Source organism: Rhinoderma darwinii, chromosome 3, assembly GCF_050947455.1.
Source record: "Rhinoderma darwinii isolate aRhiDar2 chromosome 3, aRhiDar2.hap1, whole genome shotgun sequence".
Taxonomy (NCBI): domain Eukaryota; kingdom Metazoa; phylum Chordata; class Amphibia; order Anura; family Rhinodermatidae; genus Rhinoderma; species Rhinoderma darwinii.
The window spans coordinates 284,196,597-284,214,803 of record NC_134689.1 but is presented as its reverse complement, the minus strand read 5'-3'; the positions used below and the strand labels follow the sequence as shown (position 1 = coordinate 284,214,803).

The window sequence follows — 18,207 nt, the reverse complement described above, 5'->3', positions numbered from 1 at the left end:
GAAAATGCTAATTTTTTGCACATTTTCTCTAAATTTTGGTGTTTTTAACACAAAAATATTGAATATATCGACCAATTTTTTTCACTGACATAAAGTACAATATGTCACGAGAAAACAATCTCAGAATCGCTTGGATAGGTAAAAGCAATCCCAAATTATTACCACATATAGTAACACACGTCGGATATAAAAAAATGAGGCTGTGTCATTTGGTCCAAAAGTGGCTGCGTCCTTATGGGGTTAAAATTGGTTTGATCAAACTTTCAAGTGTAACAAATATACAAAAACAGAAGACCTTTTTCACCGTACTTTATATACTAAAAAAGCTATTTATGTTCTGTTCTGGTCTATGTAGACCGTAGCATATCTAATATTTTTTTTACCTACTTTCTGCTAATGGAACCGGTTTCCATTTTTACACAATCTCCATAAAGATGAAACGTGGACCAAAATACAACCAAGTGAATGGTTTATTAATCTACCTATTTCATTGTTAGAAGTTGATAGCATATTCAACTATGTTGGAACCTATGAGTAAATTCCCCTGGTCAACCAGTTACCATACGTGTCTGGCTCATCTGTTGACATATAAATAAGAAAGTTATTGTCAAACTTCCTAGTCAATATATTAAATTCTCTGTCCCACCAAAAAACTGTCTGAATAGCATTGAAGCCTCTGCACTTACATAAGAAGGGGGCAGCTTCTGAGTAATTATCGGTCTTGTTTTTTCTCATTTGTTTTTATGCAGCAGTCAAACAGATGCAAATCAGTTCACAGGAATGGTTTACCAAGGCCTCCTCCTAAGTGAGCGTAGGAGGCTTCGAACAGAAAGTATTGAAGAACACGCTACTCCAAATTCACCACCTGCCATATGGCCAGGTAAGAGCATTGGCTGGTGGCATTCTAACTATGAGAAGTATTACTTCCAGCAAATGACTGGACAAGTGGACTTCAAAATTTAAAAATAAAGCTTAAAAGCTTAAAAAATCCCACCACTTCCTCCCTTTAACATCTAGCTCCCCCTTGATCGTATTTTGTCATATTGCAATGTAAAATGTTTATAAAGAATTCTTCACCAGTATATGTGTTACAGGAGATCAGCTTTTTCCTTTCTCCCCCTCCCAATCCAATGTCTGCCTGTAAGACAACTGGCTGCAGCAGGACAGCTGCCCACTGCTTTGTCTGCAATAGAGGACATGGAATGTTAAAGAGGCTCTGTCACCAGATTCTCAAATCCCTATCTCCTATTGCATGTGATCGGCGCTGCAATCTAGATAACAGTAACGTTTTTTTTTTGTTTTTTTTAAAAAAACGTTCATTTTTGGCCAAGTTATGAGCTATTTTATATATATATATATATATATATGCAAATGAGCTTTGAAATGGACAACTGGGCGTGTTTTTTTTCGTATGTCCAACTGGGTGTGTATTTTGTTTTTAACTGGGCGTGTTTTACTTGTTTTACTAACTGGGCGTTGTGAATAGAAGTGTATGATTCTGACGAATCAGTGACCAATCAGCATCATGCACTCCTCTCCATTCATTTACACAGCAGCATCACGTTCTTACTAGAACGATGTGCAGCCACATACACAAGTGTCCTGATAATGAATACACATGACCTCCAGCCTGGACGTCATGTGTATTCAGAATCCTGATACTTCTGAATCTTTAGAAAAAAAACACGCCCAGTTGTCCATTTAAAATCTCATTTGCATATATATATATATATATATATATATATATATATATATATATATATATAAAATAGCTCATAACTTGGCCAAAAAAGAACGTTTTAAAAAAAACATAAAACCGTTACTGTTATCTACATTGCAGCGCCGATCACATGCAATAGGAGATCGGGATTTGAGAATCTGGTGACAGAGCCTCTTTAACCTCGACCTTTTACTAAGCAGCATCTTATTTGAGAGATGCACCTTCTATGCAACCACTATTCATAGAAGCTGCATATTGGCGCTTCAACGCAAACCCATCAGTCCTGCTGACTGACGACTATGCTCAGAGCAGCTCCTGTGTGCATCTGACACACAGGATCACCCTACTAATGATCAAATCTAAATGGATGCATAGACGCTGCATCTCAAAAACAAAGGAACGTTTTTAATAAAGATGTGTTAGAAAACTGTATTTCATGCAAAAATACATACATTTAAAAAACATGACCGCAAAGCTTTACATAGCCTTTAATGCTGTTTATCTGTTTACAATTATATTTTCTTTTTTTTTTTTTTTGTTCACTTGAATTTTTTAGGTGTTAGCTCTCTAATAAACCTACTAAATACGGCCCAAGATGAGGACCAGCCCAAACTCAATGTGCTTCTATGTGAAGCAGTTGTAGCTGTCTACGTGAGCTTGCTGATTCACGCCCTCGCTACTGACTCTAGCACTGAACTCTTTCGTCTTTCTGCTCATCCTCTGAACAACCGGATGTGGGCAGCGGTTTTTGGGGGTGGAGTTAAGCTTGTAGTGAAGCCAAGAAAACCGCCAGAGAGTATTCCAGGTACACTTTATATTTTCCAAATATGTTGATTTTTATTCCTTTGTAGTACAAACATTCTTTTAATTTAATTTTGTTTTTGCTACCTTTTAAGCCATTTATGCCGACTGACCTTCCTATGTGTATCTGAATCTTGCTTCAGATCAAATGTTATGGCTCTTATCAGACATGGAATATTTATAACTAGTACATTTGTTGATATGTCCAAAACTGGTGTATCTCACCCAGGTAGAACCAAGAGCTTTGATGAGCAAAAACCGCAATGTGCTCTGCTGTTGCCAAACGAGGAGCAACCTACAACAGAAAGTGCTTTACTTATCACTAAAAACAATACTTCTGTTATTGATAAAGGGCAGGAGTCTCAAGTGTGTGGTGAGAAACCGGTGTGATTATTGCTGTGTCTGGAATTCCTTTCCTTCAACCACTGCCATGTGAAAGCACCTTGTAAATACTGCATGTAAAAAAAAATTAGACTAAATGTCACGGCGTGAAAATTTCACCACTAAAATCTTTATTCTACTTCAGTATTGCAAGTGTTCAATTGGTTGCCTAATTCTGCATGCTCTGTGGTAAGGCAAAAAGGGAAGGTTTATATACTGCATCTAAAGTGGTTGAATAGGCTCTTTTCTTCCAGCAATCCCTGCACTGTCTGAAGAAATAGACAAGCATCGCCGTCGCTTCAATATGAGAATGCTGGTGCCTGGAAGACCGGTGAAGGATGTCGCTATACCTCCACCGGTCCCTGCTGAAAGACCAACCTACAAAGAGAAATTTATCCCCCCAGAACTAAGCATGTGGGACTATTTTGTGGCCAAGGTATGATCATTGTTTATCTAGTTTTTGCTGTTTAGTTGTTCACATAGCGCTTCTAAGTTGCCATAAAAAAAGTAGAATTTATAGTCAAAAGCAATTTTTTATTTTTTTGCATATAACAGTAGTACATGTGAATATTTGAAATTTTGTAACAAAACTGACTTAGGGAAAGTCTTAATTTCCTGCCTGCATACAGAAACCACCTAAGTTCCCCAAAAATCCGTCTGCGATAATACAGTAAATTGAAGTACGGGTGCTGTGCACTATATCACATATCACACCAGGAAGAGCATGCCCACTCGGTAAGCATGCAAGGAATAACCATACAGTAACTGAAATCAGAGGGATTGAGAGACCAAAAATATGCAGGTCAAGGCCCTTTTACACTCGGCCGGTGCGGCGAGCGTCAATCAACGAGACATCGTTGATCGGCGATCCTTTGCTCCTGTCCTACAGAGCTATGGATGGGGACAAGCGGTCGTTACTCCGATTTGCTCGTCCCCATCGGTTATTGACCTGTCGGAAGCGCGTCTCCCTGTGTACACAGGGAGATTTGCTGCCGACAACGTTTAATCTTTAACTTTTTTTAAACGATACGTTCAGCAGATGATCGAGTTTGCTCGTTCATCTGCTAATTGCTACACTTTTTACACAGGGCAATTATCGGCAACGAGCGTTATATGAACGCTCGTCTGCCCGATAATCGTCCTATGTAAAACCCCCTTTAAACCCAATTTCTAGCCGCACTACATCTCATGCATCTACAGTCGATTGTGGCCTCTTAAAAGGGATCTGCAAATAGGGGGTCAGACTTGTCAGCAAGATCTGAGGTATTTGAATCTGTTTGTTTTACACTTTTCTTTACTATACAACAGCAGAATTGTGACAAACAGAATTTGTGTGGTTAAGTAATACTAATCTTTGTAAGAATGGCAAGTGTACGCCCTAGTATGTTAGAAAAGAGTTAAAAGACAACTATCAATAGGAAAGATCTCTTTAAATTAGGCCTTCTGAAGATTAACACACTTCCTACATATAGTGTTCATCAGATCACTGAAATATAAAATCTTATACTCAGAATTTTCAGCCAATTAAGCTGGCCATACACCTTTGATAAATGTTGCAGGTCAGATCGGCCAATAATCGAATGTGTATGTGAGCAGCCCGACTGAATTTCATCATGTTGCCCTGTGTGACTGCTGACCCTTTCCCTATTAAAATAATCATGCATGCTTAGGCCAATCTGCGGGAAAACCATACTGTGAATATACATAAAGTCAATTGTCTGGGTTTACAAGGGCTCAAGCGGTTATGTTACTCGTGCATAGTTACTGTAGACATTTTTCAGTTAGGTTATTGAAGAGATGACAGCTAATGATTTTTAATGACGGAGCTGCATTGTGCTCTACTCTTTTCCGCAGACAAAATATTTGAAGGTTATGAATCTTCTTTGTTCCCTTTGCCTTAGTGTTTATCCATCAGACACAATATTGAAGTTTTAAAAGTGTTCTTACATCACTGTTTTCAATTGTCTGAAGCAGATTTCTAGGTTTACTTTGATGAAAAGTGTAAAATTTACACCTTTAACGTGTTGTATTTAATCCTATATTGTTTTTATCAATAAAACAAAGTGTTTCCAATAAAAGCTAAAAGAAAACAATTTTTATATATACAGTATATATAAATATATATCTTAGCTGTCCTCCAGAAGAACAAAACTGGCTCTCTAATGCTACCTAAAGCTAGCAACGTTGCACTAGAGAGCCGGTTTTCTTTCTTTTGGAGATCTATTTTGCATACTCTTTCCCCGGGAGCATTGACCACCTGAAGTCTTCCTACTAGCTGTATCTCCTCAAAGAGCACCAACTACAAGTCTTCAGGCTCCCAGCCTGCATCATCCACAGTGTGTGCTCTTGTTCTTCTACAATAATACCCACTTTTGTGGTTTTCTCTATTTTATATAAGCAGATTCATATGTTTCTAATGTGTTTTACTGTCCTTTCTGATTGATCTTTGGTGATCATGATCTTCAGTAGCTGATTGTGTAATTTTGCCTGTGACCTCAACCTCCGCTTGCATCTGACCTTATACCTCTGTTGTAACCTCTTGAACTTGACATTGTACATCATGTATTGTTCCTGATTTTCAGTCTCTGATCTCGCCTCTTAGTCCTCAGAATAGACTAGTATTAATAATTGTAAGACCGGCATGAGACTCATGAGTCCACTACATTCTTAGGTTTTAAAGGAGCGCAGAGGATTTAGGCTTCCTGATTATCATACAGCAGTTACATTGTGATTTGCATTTGCAAACATACCAACCTCGCTGTAATGACCGTGTGTAAGCTTGGCTTTATTTGGATTTTAGGCTGTTACTTTCACATTTACGTGAAAGAATGAAGACTACAGGAAGTCTCCGCTCTTTCCCCTTTTCTTTCTGCTTTACGTGAAATTGCTTCCACGATCCTCAAATATTCAAGAAATTATTACAATTGTAATATTTAGTTCCTTGGTGATGAACAACATTATGATCTTGCAAAGCATTCCTATAGAGTTGTTTTGTTTTTTGGTTCTAGCTGTGGCATTTTCTGAATTGTTTGTTTACATTGTATTGCAGCCCTTTCTTCCTCTATCGGATAGTGGCGTAATTTATGACTCCGATGAAAGTATTCCAAGTGATGATGAGGAGGATGATGAGGATGCATTCCTTTCTGATACTCAAATACAAGAACATACTAATTCTAGTTCTTACAGGTAAAGAAAATTGTTACCGGGCATAAATTGGAGGTATAGAATAGATGCTGTAGATATAATAGATGGATGAAAGGATTAATACATAGACATTAGGTGATCATATTTAAAACCTTACTAATCCATTGTATAATGTATACAAGAATATTGACAGTCCTTTTGAACACCAATTTAAATATAAGTAAAATGTTGAGTAGCTTTGAAAATATTTTGCTTTCCATATTTTGTACTGTAGTAGCTTACTTCTTGCAGTATTCTTTATATCTACAACCGGTTTTAAATAACTAAAGCTTTATCATTATTTTTAAAAAAACAATTTATTCGGCTTTCTAATATACTTTGTGTTTCAATTCCTCAACATTTTCAAAATCTCTGCTTGCTGTCATGAACAGGAACATTCTTGCTTACATCCAGAGGTTTAAAACACAGTCCTAAGCGGTTTCATGTATATAAGTTTGCTTTAATACTTATAGTCTAGGCAAACCGAGATCTTGAAAATGGTAACTATTTGAAACAGTCGAATAGATTTATTACTATTCTAAAATTAGAACGCTTAAAACTAGACCAGGCAGTCAGAAGATGTGCCAAATTTATCAGTGGTTCGTGATGTGTGATAAATTTGGCCCATCTTGCTAGACACGTTAGACTTTTTTTTTTCTTCCTTACACCACCGCTTTGTTGGCTTACTTTAAAGTATTTATATTAAAATATTTTGCAGGAAGGTTTTGGTGCACTTTGGCTCATTTTAAGCCACGCCCCTTATTGCTAAGCCACTTCCCTTTTCTACATTTTTTTAAAACTTTTTTTATAACTGTCTAATGAGACACAAAAGTGTCTAAAATACATAATACATTTCCCCCTTCCTTTTCCTTTCTGTATCTCTTACCCTTTGTATTACCCAGTTGTTCTTGCAGGAATACTCCTTACAATTCTATTGTTGATTATATGCACAGTTTGAATATGTTATGCGCTACTTCTTCATAATGTTCATGTCGCACAGACTACACTCCGTTATATGTGGTGAATGGTCGAGATATATCTGGCCTGCTGTTTTTTTATTTTGAATTAAAAATCCAATAAAAATGTAATCTAAAAACGAAAAACACAATCTGGCGCAAGGTATATACGCCAGTTTTTGAATGTAAATTTAACCATAATTCTGGCGCAATTACTGTAGTTTAGTTAATCTCTCCCATGGTATATTAGAATGCTGCATAACATTTATTATACATTGATTAAATACAATTTACAAGCTGGACAACCCCTTTAATGCAGACAGCGTAATAGTTATTCATTTGACGTGTTACATAAAACATCAGATGCTTGGTCTGTTCTTGAACTACACTACCGTTCAAAAGTTTGGGGTCACCCAGACAATTTTGTGTTTTCCATGAAAACTCACACTTATATTTATCAAATGAGTTGCAAAATGACTAGAAAATATAGTCAAGACATTGACAAGGTTAGAAATAATGATTTTTATTTGAAATAATAATTTTCTCCTTCAAACTTTGCTTTCATCAAAGAATGCTCCATTTGCAGCAATTACAGCATTGCAGACCTTTGGCATTCTATCTGTTAATTTGCTGAGGTTATCGGGAGAAATTTCACCCCATGCTTCCAGAAGCCCCTCCCACAAGTTGGATTGGCTTGATGGGCACTTCTTGCGTACCATACGGTCAAGCTGCTCCCACAACAGCTCTATGGGGTTGAGATCTGGTGACTGTGCTGGCCACTCCATTACAGATAGAATACCAACTGCCTGCTTCTTCCCTAAATAGTTCTTGCATAATTTGGAGGTGTGCTTTGGGTCATTGGCCTGTTGTAGGATGAAATTGGCTCCAATCAAGCGCTGTCCACAGGGTATGGCATGGCGTTGCAAAATGGATTGATAGCCTTCCTTATTCAAAATCCCTTTTACCTTGTACAAATCTCCCACTTTACCAGCACCAAAGCAACCCCAGACCTTCACATTACCTCCACCATGCTTGACAGATGGCGTCAGGCACTCTTCCAGCATCTTTTCAGTTGTTCTGCGTCTCACAAATGTTCTTCTGTGTGATCCAAAGACCTCAAACTTCGATTCGTCTGTCCATAACACTTTTTTCCAATCTTCCTCTGTCCAATGTCTGTGTGCTTTTGCCCATATTAATCTTTTCCTTTTATTAGCCAGTCTCAGATATTGCTTTTTCTTTGCCACTCTGCCCTGAAGGCCAGCATCCCGGAGTCACCTCTTCACTGTAGACGTTGACACTGGCGTTTTGCTGGTACTATTTAATGAAGCTGCCAGTTGAGGACCTGTGAGGCGTCTCTTTCTCAAACTAGACTCTAATGTACTTGTCTTGTTGCTCAGTTGTGCAGCGGGGCCTCCCACTTCTCTTTCTACTCTGGTTGGAGCCTGTTTGTGCTGTCCTCTGAAGGGAGTAGTACACACCGTTGTAGGAAATCTTCAGTTTCTTGGCAATTTCTCGCATGGAATAGCCTTCATTTCTAAGAACAAGAGTAAACTGTCGAGTTTCACATCTAACCAGTTGGAGAGTTTAATCGAACCCACAAATGTAATGCTCCAGATTCTCAACTAGCTCAAAGGAAGGTCAGTTTTATAGCTCCTCTAAACAGCAAAACTGTTTACAGCGGTGCTAACATAATTGCACAAGGGTTTTCAAGTGTTTTCTAATCATCCATTAACACAGTTAGAAAACACAATGTACCATTAGAACACTGGAGTGATGGTTGCTGGAAATGGGCCTCTATACACCTATGTAGATATTGCATTAAAAACCAGACATTTGCAGCTAGAATAGTCATTTACCACATTAACAATGTATAGAGTGTATTTCTGATTAATTTAATGTTATCTTCAATGAAAAAAACTGTGCTTTTCTTTTAAAAATAAGGAAATTTCTAAGTGACCCTAAACTTTTGAACGGTAGTGTAGTTAACCAGTGCAATTTAAGAAGATGTCCTCTTAAAGCAATTCCTTTTAGTTTTTTCCTTGTATAGGTTTTCTGAACTGATCAAGCAATGTAGTGTCAAGTTACAATAATTCTCTGTTGGTCTATTTTCAGCTGGACACTTATCCGTTTGGCAATGGTGAAACTTGCAGTCCATAATCTTAAGAATTTCTTCCCGATTGCTGGACTAGAACTCACAGGTTGGTTTAAATACCTTAAATGTAGTGCTACTCGGAAAATAGTGTACCTAGAGGCAGAAAGTTGTTTTTTTTTTTTTTTTATATTGTATTATACTTGGTTGTTAAAGGGGTTTTCCCACGAGAGACATTCATGACGTAGCCACAGGATATAAAGAAAAGTAGGAGGTTTTGAAGCAGCACAGGTCCCGAGTCTGGTGCAGTGCACGCTGTCAAGCCAGGCAAACCCACTCCGGCATAATGCAAATTCCAAGAAAAGTAGTAAGACAACAGCACACGTCTCCAGGCCTGTTTGTCGTGGATGTTTTGACAATAAAACCACTTTGAAGATCTGGAGACGTGTGCTGTTGTCTTACTACTTTTATTGGAGTATCCACAGGATATGTCATAAATGTCTCTCATGGGAAAACCCCTTTAAATGAAAGAAAAAATATGGCGCAGATCTACTAATACTGTCTAAGATTTAGACTGTGAAAAATGTATCAAACTGGTGCACGCTCTATGATAAATTTGGTACATCTAGCTAGACCATTTTCTCTTCGGCTTAGTTCACGCAATGTTTTTTTTTTACGCCAAAATTTTGGTGCAATTTTAACGCGCGGCAACACAATTTAAGTCATTCCCCTTTCCCACTTGTCCAGCGCGGCACAAAAAGTGGCTAAAACCATTAATGTGGCGCACATCACGTTTGCCAGATTTCTCGCATATTTTGAATAGTAAATCTGCACCCATGTCTTTTTACTGCTGCTGCAATACAATAACAGATTTATTTTTATTTTATTTTTATACTAGATCTTCCTGTAACCTCTCCACTTGGCATTGGAATTCTTAAAAACCTAGAAAACTGGGAGCAAATTCTCCATGAAACAATGGACCAGTTTGAAGGCCCACCACCACATTATATTAACACCATTCCCAGTGAACTAACCGTAGGGGCTGGACCTGCCATTCTACGTCACAAGGCAATGCTGGATCCTGAAAATACACCATTTAAGTACGGAACTATAGTTCATAAGAAAAAATATATATATTTCCATTGGGCTCTTAACTCCTAAGTCATCACCCCCATTTCCTTAGTTTTACTGCCCACCTTATCTTAAAGTGTTGCTGTAAAGGTTTTTAACTTTTCATTGCTGTTTCATAATTGAAAATATAAGCCTATTCAGAATGTAAAGTTATTACTGATATCCTATGGTTTTCATCCTGTTGTCCTATCTTCACTCCTATCTCCTTCTGGTTTGCCTGCTGTTACTTGAGCAATGCACGCTCGTTGTCAGGGAGAATCCGTATCCAGCTCTATCAGAAGCTGGATAAGGATTCTAGGGATAACAGATGCATTTTAGGAGCGACGCAGGAAGCGTGCGTGCTCCTGATGCAGGCTTGTGTTAGTATAGATCAGCGGCCGCTGCTGGCTCCTGAGAGACCGATACAGAAGCAGGAGCTTCTGAACCCTGATTGGATGCCCTGCCGAGTAGTGCGTTCATGAGCAGACGCGCTCGGCAGCACGGGAACTAAAGGAGCTGTGCCGGGCACAATTCCCTTAGTTCACGTCTTGACCCGGAAGGGAATGCCCATTTGCACAGCCAGCTATAGGTGAATGAACATCTATGGCTGGAAAAGGCCCATGGGGGAGAACTACAGACAGGAGTAAGGTAGAAACACCATTTATATAGCGATTTAATTGTATTTCCAAGTAGGATCAAGCTATGTATTTTATTCTTTTTGGGCCAAACTTTGGAGGAACACTTTAATGATGTATCACCTTATGTACTAATTGTCTTTGCGTAACATCTTAAATGTTGTGCTTTTTTCTAAGTCATTCATTTGTAAACTTGCCTGACGAAGGAGCCTGTGTGCTCTGAAAGCTTGCATATTGAACTTTTATGGTTAGCCAATAAAGGTATCATACCAACAATGCTTTTGTCTTTTTTGACACAAAAGTATTTAACATTGCATATGGTTTCTGGCTAACACGGTACTACACTATTTTTTTTTCTGCACTCCATTGGGCTCTAAAACTGTTATGACATGTAATTGAAAATGTATTTAAAAAATGTTCTATAGATGACATTCAATAGATTAATTAATTGGCACAAAATTTTGGACCTAAAAGCAAAATAGATCAGTATTGAAATTAATTCAATCTGTCCAGGATTTTATTGCTTAGAATATCAAAATATTCGACACTTCTTGCAGATCCAAAGATTATACAGGCTTTCCTGTGAAGCGCCTCTGGCATTATCTAGTGAAGCAAGAACTTCTCCAGGAATCTTTTATCAAATACATCTTCACCAAGAAAAGGAAACAGAGTGAGGTATTCTTACTCATCGTGCTTTTTTGCGTAGCATTGCTTGTGTCCTTGGTATTGTTTTGCGGTCTTCCGTTTTTCTGCTTATATATCACATAGCTATATAATATAAACTGTTCAATTTAGCAATTGCATTGACATTCAAAGTGCCTATATCACTAGAAATCATCTTCAAAAATGTTTGGCATTCCTTACTATGTTGATTTCAGAAGCACATATAACTTAAATGGTAAATACTCCTAGCGGAACATAGAATTACGGAAATGTCCGTGTAAGTATGATATTTCCACCCGGGCGTTTCTCTGATTATTTACCATTCGTGCCTCTTTTTTTGTTTTGCTTTTTTTATTTTTGTATTATTACTATGATTTGTTGTTTCATGTGTTGTCCGATCATTGTGTGGTTGCTGTAGACTTGCATTTACTGTGCATGACAAAGCAACATACAAGTATTTGTCATGCTAATTGTTTCTTAATAGTGATCTGGAATGTCTCATACATTTTCTTTTTTTATGTGTGTGTTCTTTGTGCATGTGTTTTCGTGTTTGTGACTGTGTGGTGTCATGTAGTCTGTAGAAGACAGTGCGGAGCGTTTCAGAGTAGACTCCCTTGCAGATCTTCAGAAAAACAAGGTAGTATGTCTTACAAAGGCTCCTACTCCTCTTGCACTCACTTTCATGTTCACTGGTACCAGCGTTTTTTTTCCCTTGGCTTCTGCTGGTTCGCTGCTTTAACCGTTCACATTATTTTGCTGATGGTATGCAGTGCTTTAATTGACATGTACTTTGATATTTGCACAATTCATTTTGTATTATTTATTCATTTAAATAGCCTTCCGTTTGCAATCTAGATTAAGTATGTGCTCGTAGTGAACAACAGCATTGTGCCTACCCTCAGCAAAAGCTGACCGCATCTGACTTACAAATGATCTTCTATGGCCTCCTTTTTAACCTCCTATGTTTCATACTAATATCAACTATTTTGGTGCTTCCTTTCAAAGTGGTTTGGGGAATATTTCTGTCGGGCTTACAAGTTAAAAGTTAATAAAACTGTAATATCATTAAAATGCTGGAATAAGTGAACTTCAGCTGCACTTACTTAATCTTGTTCTATATGTGCCTGTAAGACATTTTGTTCCTAGAGTCGCAGAGGTGATGCACATTTTTCTTTGCAGGTTGAAGCGGATCTTGGTTACCCAGGTGGAAAAGCAAAAATAATTCACAAGGAGTCTGATATAATAATGGCTTTTGCCATTAATAAGGTAAGGACATTTAAACTTTAAATGTGAAAAATTACCGTATATACTAAAGAACCCTGTATTTTTAAAGTAAATATGACTACAATCTTTTATGGTTCAAGAAAATTATTGGAAGAATATTGTAAAACTGAGTCGCTTCAAAGAAAAAGTTGAAGAAGTTGGTTTAGGGACTTGTCCATGTAATATCTTTTAATACACTCGCATTACTATTCTTTCATTTGATCTATTCTCACATTACAACACACAGACATTTACAGTAGATCTTGGGCCGATTTAACCTTTTTATAGATAGAGTCAATAATTAAAATAACAGTGGGGCACTGAGATTATTCAATTATTTTAATAATACTCCGGTAGTATAGGTGGAAAGAAGCACCCGGCTAATCATTATAGGCCAAAATAATGCAATACAAAAGCCTGTAAGGGTTTAATAAACACTAGGGAAATGTATCCGTGTTAGAGCGCTCGGTAACTGAGGGGGCCTAAAGTACTTCTTCTGCCCACCCAGTCAATGGTGGATTACTGTACCATCCCACTGATAGATTTGATTTATTGACTTATGTCTTAAATTATTGGTAGCTTTATTTTTTTTTTTAAAGTAAAATTCATCCCTAAACGTGCTGAAATGCATGTATTTGTTTAAAATGTGGTTCATCATGGCCTGACCAATTATATTGGAACTCTAAAGAAGTTAAAAGAAACGAGCTAGAATCTTTTATTCGTATTCCAAGTGTCAAACTTGTAAAGAAAATCGAGCCTTGTCTAAAAAGGTTAGAAATAAGGTAATAGCCAAGCATGATAACGGTAGAGGCTACAAGACCATCCCTAAAGAGCTGCAGGTCCCTATGAGCACTGTTTCCATTATTATCATTATTAAGTTAAACGTCCAGTTGGTAAAAAGTAAAAACACGCCCAGTTGGTCATTAAGAAACAAATTTGCATCAATCTAAAATTGCTCATAACTTGCTAAAAAATGATCGTTTTTCAAAATAAAAACCACTGCTGTTCTCTACATTACAGCGCCGATCAGATTATGTAGGAGATAGAGCACTTATAATCTGGCGAAAGAGCCTCTTTAAATAGAGAATGAGGATTCTAGGGCAAAATATAGATTATTTTTTTCTTTGCAGGCTAACAGTAATGAAATTGTCCTGGCTTCTACACATGATGTGCAAGAACTGGACGTGTCAAATCTTTTGGCTGCTCAGCCTTATATATGGATTGGAGAGGAATATGACCGAGAATCTAAAAGGTCAGCCTTTATCTCAATAACTAATTCACTGCATTAGAGTTGAGAAGAATTCTGATTATTGCACGGTTTTCTCCATAGTTCTGATGACCTTGATTTCAGAGGGTCTACTACAGCCATTCATCAGTCAGGTGTGGCTTCTTTCAACATGGGACAAATGCAGTCGTCCTCATCCATGCCCTGGCTGGGGAGTGGCCAGACGAGCACAGGAGCTGGCATTGTATGCACTGTTATTTTTATTATGAAATATTTTATATTCGTGCTGTCACTCACTGATCTATTTGCATACAGCTGTTCTATTTCTTTGTTCAAGAGCTGTTTAAAGTAAAAAAAGCAACAACTATTTTTTAGCTTTACAAAACTGTTAACCTATATGTTGACTACTATATACATAACTTGGTAGATGCATAAAGTAATTTACCTGTATTAGTCATTTCTATTATGTAATGTATATTTAATAAGCTTTTAAAGTATATTGATCTCCTACTTGTACCTTTCTCTTCTGTCACGTTTCTGAAAGCTGATAAAAAGAAATCTAAATAATGTTAAAAGAATGGCATCACACCCGGTCCACCAGTACTGTAAGTAATCAGAATGGAAATTTAGTGTGTCCAAAAAATAAACATTTTTACAGAATTGTAATATTTTTTTTTATTATTGAATTATGCTAGATCTCACTGGAGCTCAAGATGGCAGTGTCCGCATGTTTGAGTGGAGTAGGCCCCAGCAGCTTCATTGTTTCCGCCAAGCTGGAAATGCCCGAGTTACACGATTGTACTTTAATTCCCAAGGCAACAAGGTTTGTCTTTCCTTTCATGAAGTTACTGATGCAGTTGAATTGGTGGGACCAAAGATGAGTAGATCCATATGTACAAACACCCCAGTTTTGTGTAATTTAATATGTCTTTTGTAATTTGCAGTGTGGTGTTGCTGATGGAGAAGGATTCTTAAGCATTTGGCAAGTTAATCAAACTGTCTCCAATCCAAAACCATACTTGGTAAGTTTTTTGCAAAAAAATAATAGTCTAGTGTATCAATATATTATCTGGTATGTGTATATATATACATGTGTGTGTGTGTGTGTGTGTGTATATATATATATATATATATATATATATATATATATATATAATTTTATTTTTTTACTATTTTTTTTTTTTGTCTTTAAATGCTATTCCCTTAGTAAAATATATTTTTCAGGTCTTTGCATTCATTTATTCAGAGTTTTAGGTAGAACTTCCCTGGGTCCTAGTGCAAAGGTTGTGTAAATAATATTCCGCACCATCTATTACTAGTGGCTCAAACCTCCAAAAGATCATACCTATGGTTATGTAAAGTCACACTGCATTGCCAGAATCACCAGTTACACCAACGTGAAACATTCCCATGCTAATATGAAGGACCTCACATTTTTCCTTACTAAGGAGAAAAGGAATGGACCTAAATCTTTAGGAAATTGGCCAATCCAAATAAAGTAATCTAAGCATTATTAATCAAACAACGTAAGACACTAGAGACCACAAAAATGAGTTGCATCTTTTTTTAAATAGTTTTAAAGCCACCTGATGTTCAAAGTGTATAGAAATGTGCACGTCCACCTGATGAGCTGAATGCTGGTGGACACGCACGCTCAGTCACTCTCCCCACAGACAGTTTTCTGCATTGTGATCTTCTGTTCACTGCAGAGCAGCCAATAAAAATCGCTTTCTCCCCTGCTTTCTATTAAAAAAAGCCGAGCTTCTTTAGTAGCATGGCATTATAGCTGAGAAGCGAAGAAGGGACTGCTGCCAGAGGGACTAATTCCCCCAGCAGCACAGATTAGCAGCAGCACCAAAGGGGACAGAGAGAAGCAAAAAAGATAAAGCCGTATTTTTATACATTCTAAAAACACAGCAAATTACTTTAAAACTGCATTTAACAGCTTTCCTGGACATTTGGTATGAACATGATACATGGGATAATCCCTTTAAAATATAATAGATAACATATTTGTCCGGAATGCCATCATATCATCCTGTATTTCTAAAATTTGTGTACTGTTAGAAAAAGAAAACTATATGCAAGAAAACCATTTTCTCATGTATATCATATAGCCTATATTTACATAAATATACAATAAAATATCTTGAATTAAATAGTGGCATAATAATCCCTGTTATACAATAAAGAGCCTAATTACTCCTAATTTTATCTTCATATGAATTTATTTTAATTTCTTTATTCAAACCTCTTGGTTACTAAGTATTCTAGTCATTAATTAACTTGCGTCCCTTACTCTTCAATAACTACTCTGTCTCCCTCTTGTCTCAATGGGGAAATTCCATCTAGAATTCTGAACCTCCGTTATAAAATATTCTGTCGATTTATGCACAGAAAGTTGAGGTAAAGCTAATAAAGAGCCCTGTGGTGTATTCATGTTGATTATTTTTCAACACTCTGGTGTCATCTTTCCTACCAATAAGGGGGGACTAAGAACATGGGTGATCATATTGACAAGTGAATTGTCCTACGTTATGCTTCACCTCTTAACATACTACTGTATTACACGTGCAGCAACCCATTGTTTGTGAGGCTTGAGCATCACTGATGGGTTTTTCGCATCCTACATCTGCTTTAATTTGCCCGTCTCTTAAACAGGATCTGTCACTAGTTTTATTAATTCCCTATCTCCTAACTAATCTAATAGGCGCTATGATGCTGATATTTGCAGTGGAATTTATTTTTTCAAAAACATTTATCATTTGCAAAGTTATGAGCATTTTTTTCTAAATATGCTAATTTGGCTATACTTGCCAAATGGGAGGTAACTGATTCTTTTCACTCTGGGCAGTGTAATGTTTTCTGTATGACTCTGTCCAATCAGCATCATACAAGTCTCCTCTTCCCAGCCCAGCAACATAGCGTGATCATATAGTATGCAGCTTTTGTTTCCGACTGTGTTTTCATCTGGTGACACCTCCCGTTGTTAGAATCTCATCATATGCCACCAGAACCACTGTTCTAGGTGGTCCACAGCCGGAGATATGGCTTTTTTAAGTGATCCCCCTTCCCTCCAGCTTCAGTTTCTCACACTGTGTGAAGCAGCTTCATGCTGATAAGACCGCGTCAGAGGCTGTGAGGTAGCCCCACCTCAGGAGAATCGCGGGTGTTGACACCCACTCATTTACATATTTAGAAAAAAAGCTCAGAACTTTTTTTAAAATAATAAACATTTTGGGACACAATTTTCACTAGCATTATCAGTGTGACAGCTAGGAGATTGGGCATTACTAAACTAGTCACAGATCCTCTAAGTTTCTCAGTCTTCCATCAGGGGAGGAAATCAATATTCCCATAAGTAGATTATTCTGAAACAACTAACCATTATTGGGGTAGCAATGCTTGGGGGTTCCAAAACAATTAGCGTGCCCCAAGGTTCAGACTGTGACTCATCGATGCCAACCAAAGGGAAGGTGGGGAATGAGGCGGTTTCATCTTGGCAGTTTATAAATCAAGGTAGCCGACGCCTGACACACAAATTATCTCAAACTGAACTTCTTTATCTAGTAAGATTCCTGAATGTTTTCACTGGTCTACACTAATTTTTGTTTCACTAGAGAGAATTCAGCTATGCTTTTGCTGACTAATAAAAATAGGGCCCAAATTATACTATATATGTGAGGGAGACAATTGTAGAGAGATACAGCTGGTAAAATATATACATAATGAAAAAAGGACCGTAATGATCCAAACAAGTCTCTCTTTTACATTAGCATTTCCCAGATACAAAGTGCAAGGGAACCACATTAATCATGAGTGAAATATACTCCTCTTTACTCAAGTCTTTATGGGGCCCCGTTCTTTTTGCATGCACACAGTGAAGGCAGGTTTGAATCGACTATTACATCTCAACACATCCAAATCGTAGTAAGCCATGTGGTGTAGTGAGTAACTGCAGTAAACTTAGTGTCTGTGTGCTGGATTGTCTCCAGTGATGATGTGCCTTAGTCAGAAAACACTTCAAGCAGATAGCAGCCGATCCAAACCCATGCCAAGACAATTCAACGCTGTCTTGAGGGGGCAGCAACTGGTCCAGGTATGTATACACAGAAAGCCGTTACTGACGGCGAGGGCTAAACCACTTCTTTGAGGTAAAGGGGAGTCTGCCAGTGTAGCGT

General features: G+C 37.6%; 1 protein-coding gene across 5 annotated transcripts in view; it reads left to right on the top strand.

Moving 5' to 3' along the window:
• Positions 1-18,207, top strand: part of DMXL2 (Dmx like 2) — a 153,426-nt gene that overhangs the window by 112,613 nt on the left and 22,606 nt on the right. For 3 of the 5 annotated variants that reach the window (XM_075858007.1, XM_075858009.1, XM_075858006.1), the window contains exons 27-40: positions 750-880; positions 2,277-2,525; positions 3,157-3,338; positions 5,952-6,088; positions 9,154-9,239; positions 10,029-10,230; positions 11,433-11,550; positions 12,113-12,175; positions 12,718-12,804; positions 13,932-14,053; positions 14,132-14,270; positions 14,571-14,631; positions 14,722-14,849; positions 14,971-15,048. In XM_075858007.1, coding sequence (XP_075714122.1) covers positions 750-880; positions 2,277-2,525; positions 3,157-3,338; positions 5,952-6,088; positions 9,154-9,239; positions 10,029-10,230; positions 11,433-11,550; positions 12,113-12,175; positions 12,718-12,804; positions 13,932-14,053; positions 14,132-14,270; positions 14,571-14,631; positions 14,722-14,849; positions 14,971-15,048 — 1,783 coding nt within the window. The remainder of the gene's footprint in view (positions 1-749; positions 881-2,276; positions 2,526-3,156; positions 3,339-5,951; positions 6,089-9,153; positions 9,240-10,028; positions 10,231-11,432; positions 11,551-12,112; positions 12,176-12,717; positions 12,805-13,931; positions 14,054-14,131; positions 14,271-14,570; positions 14,632-14,721; positions 14,850-14,970; positions 15,049-18,207) is intronic. The other 2 variants (XM_075858011.1, XM_075858010.1) reach the window with 1 other exon arrangement.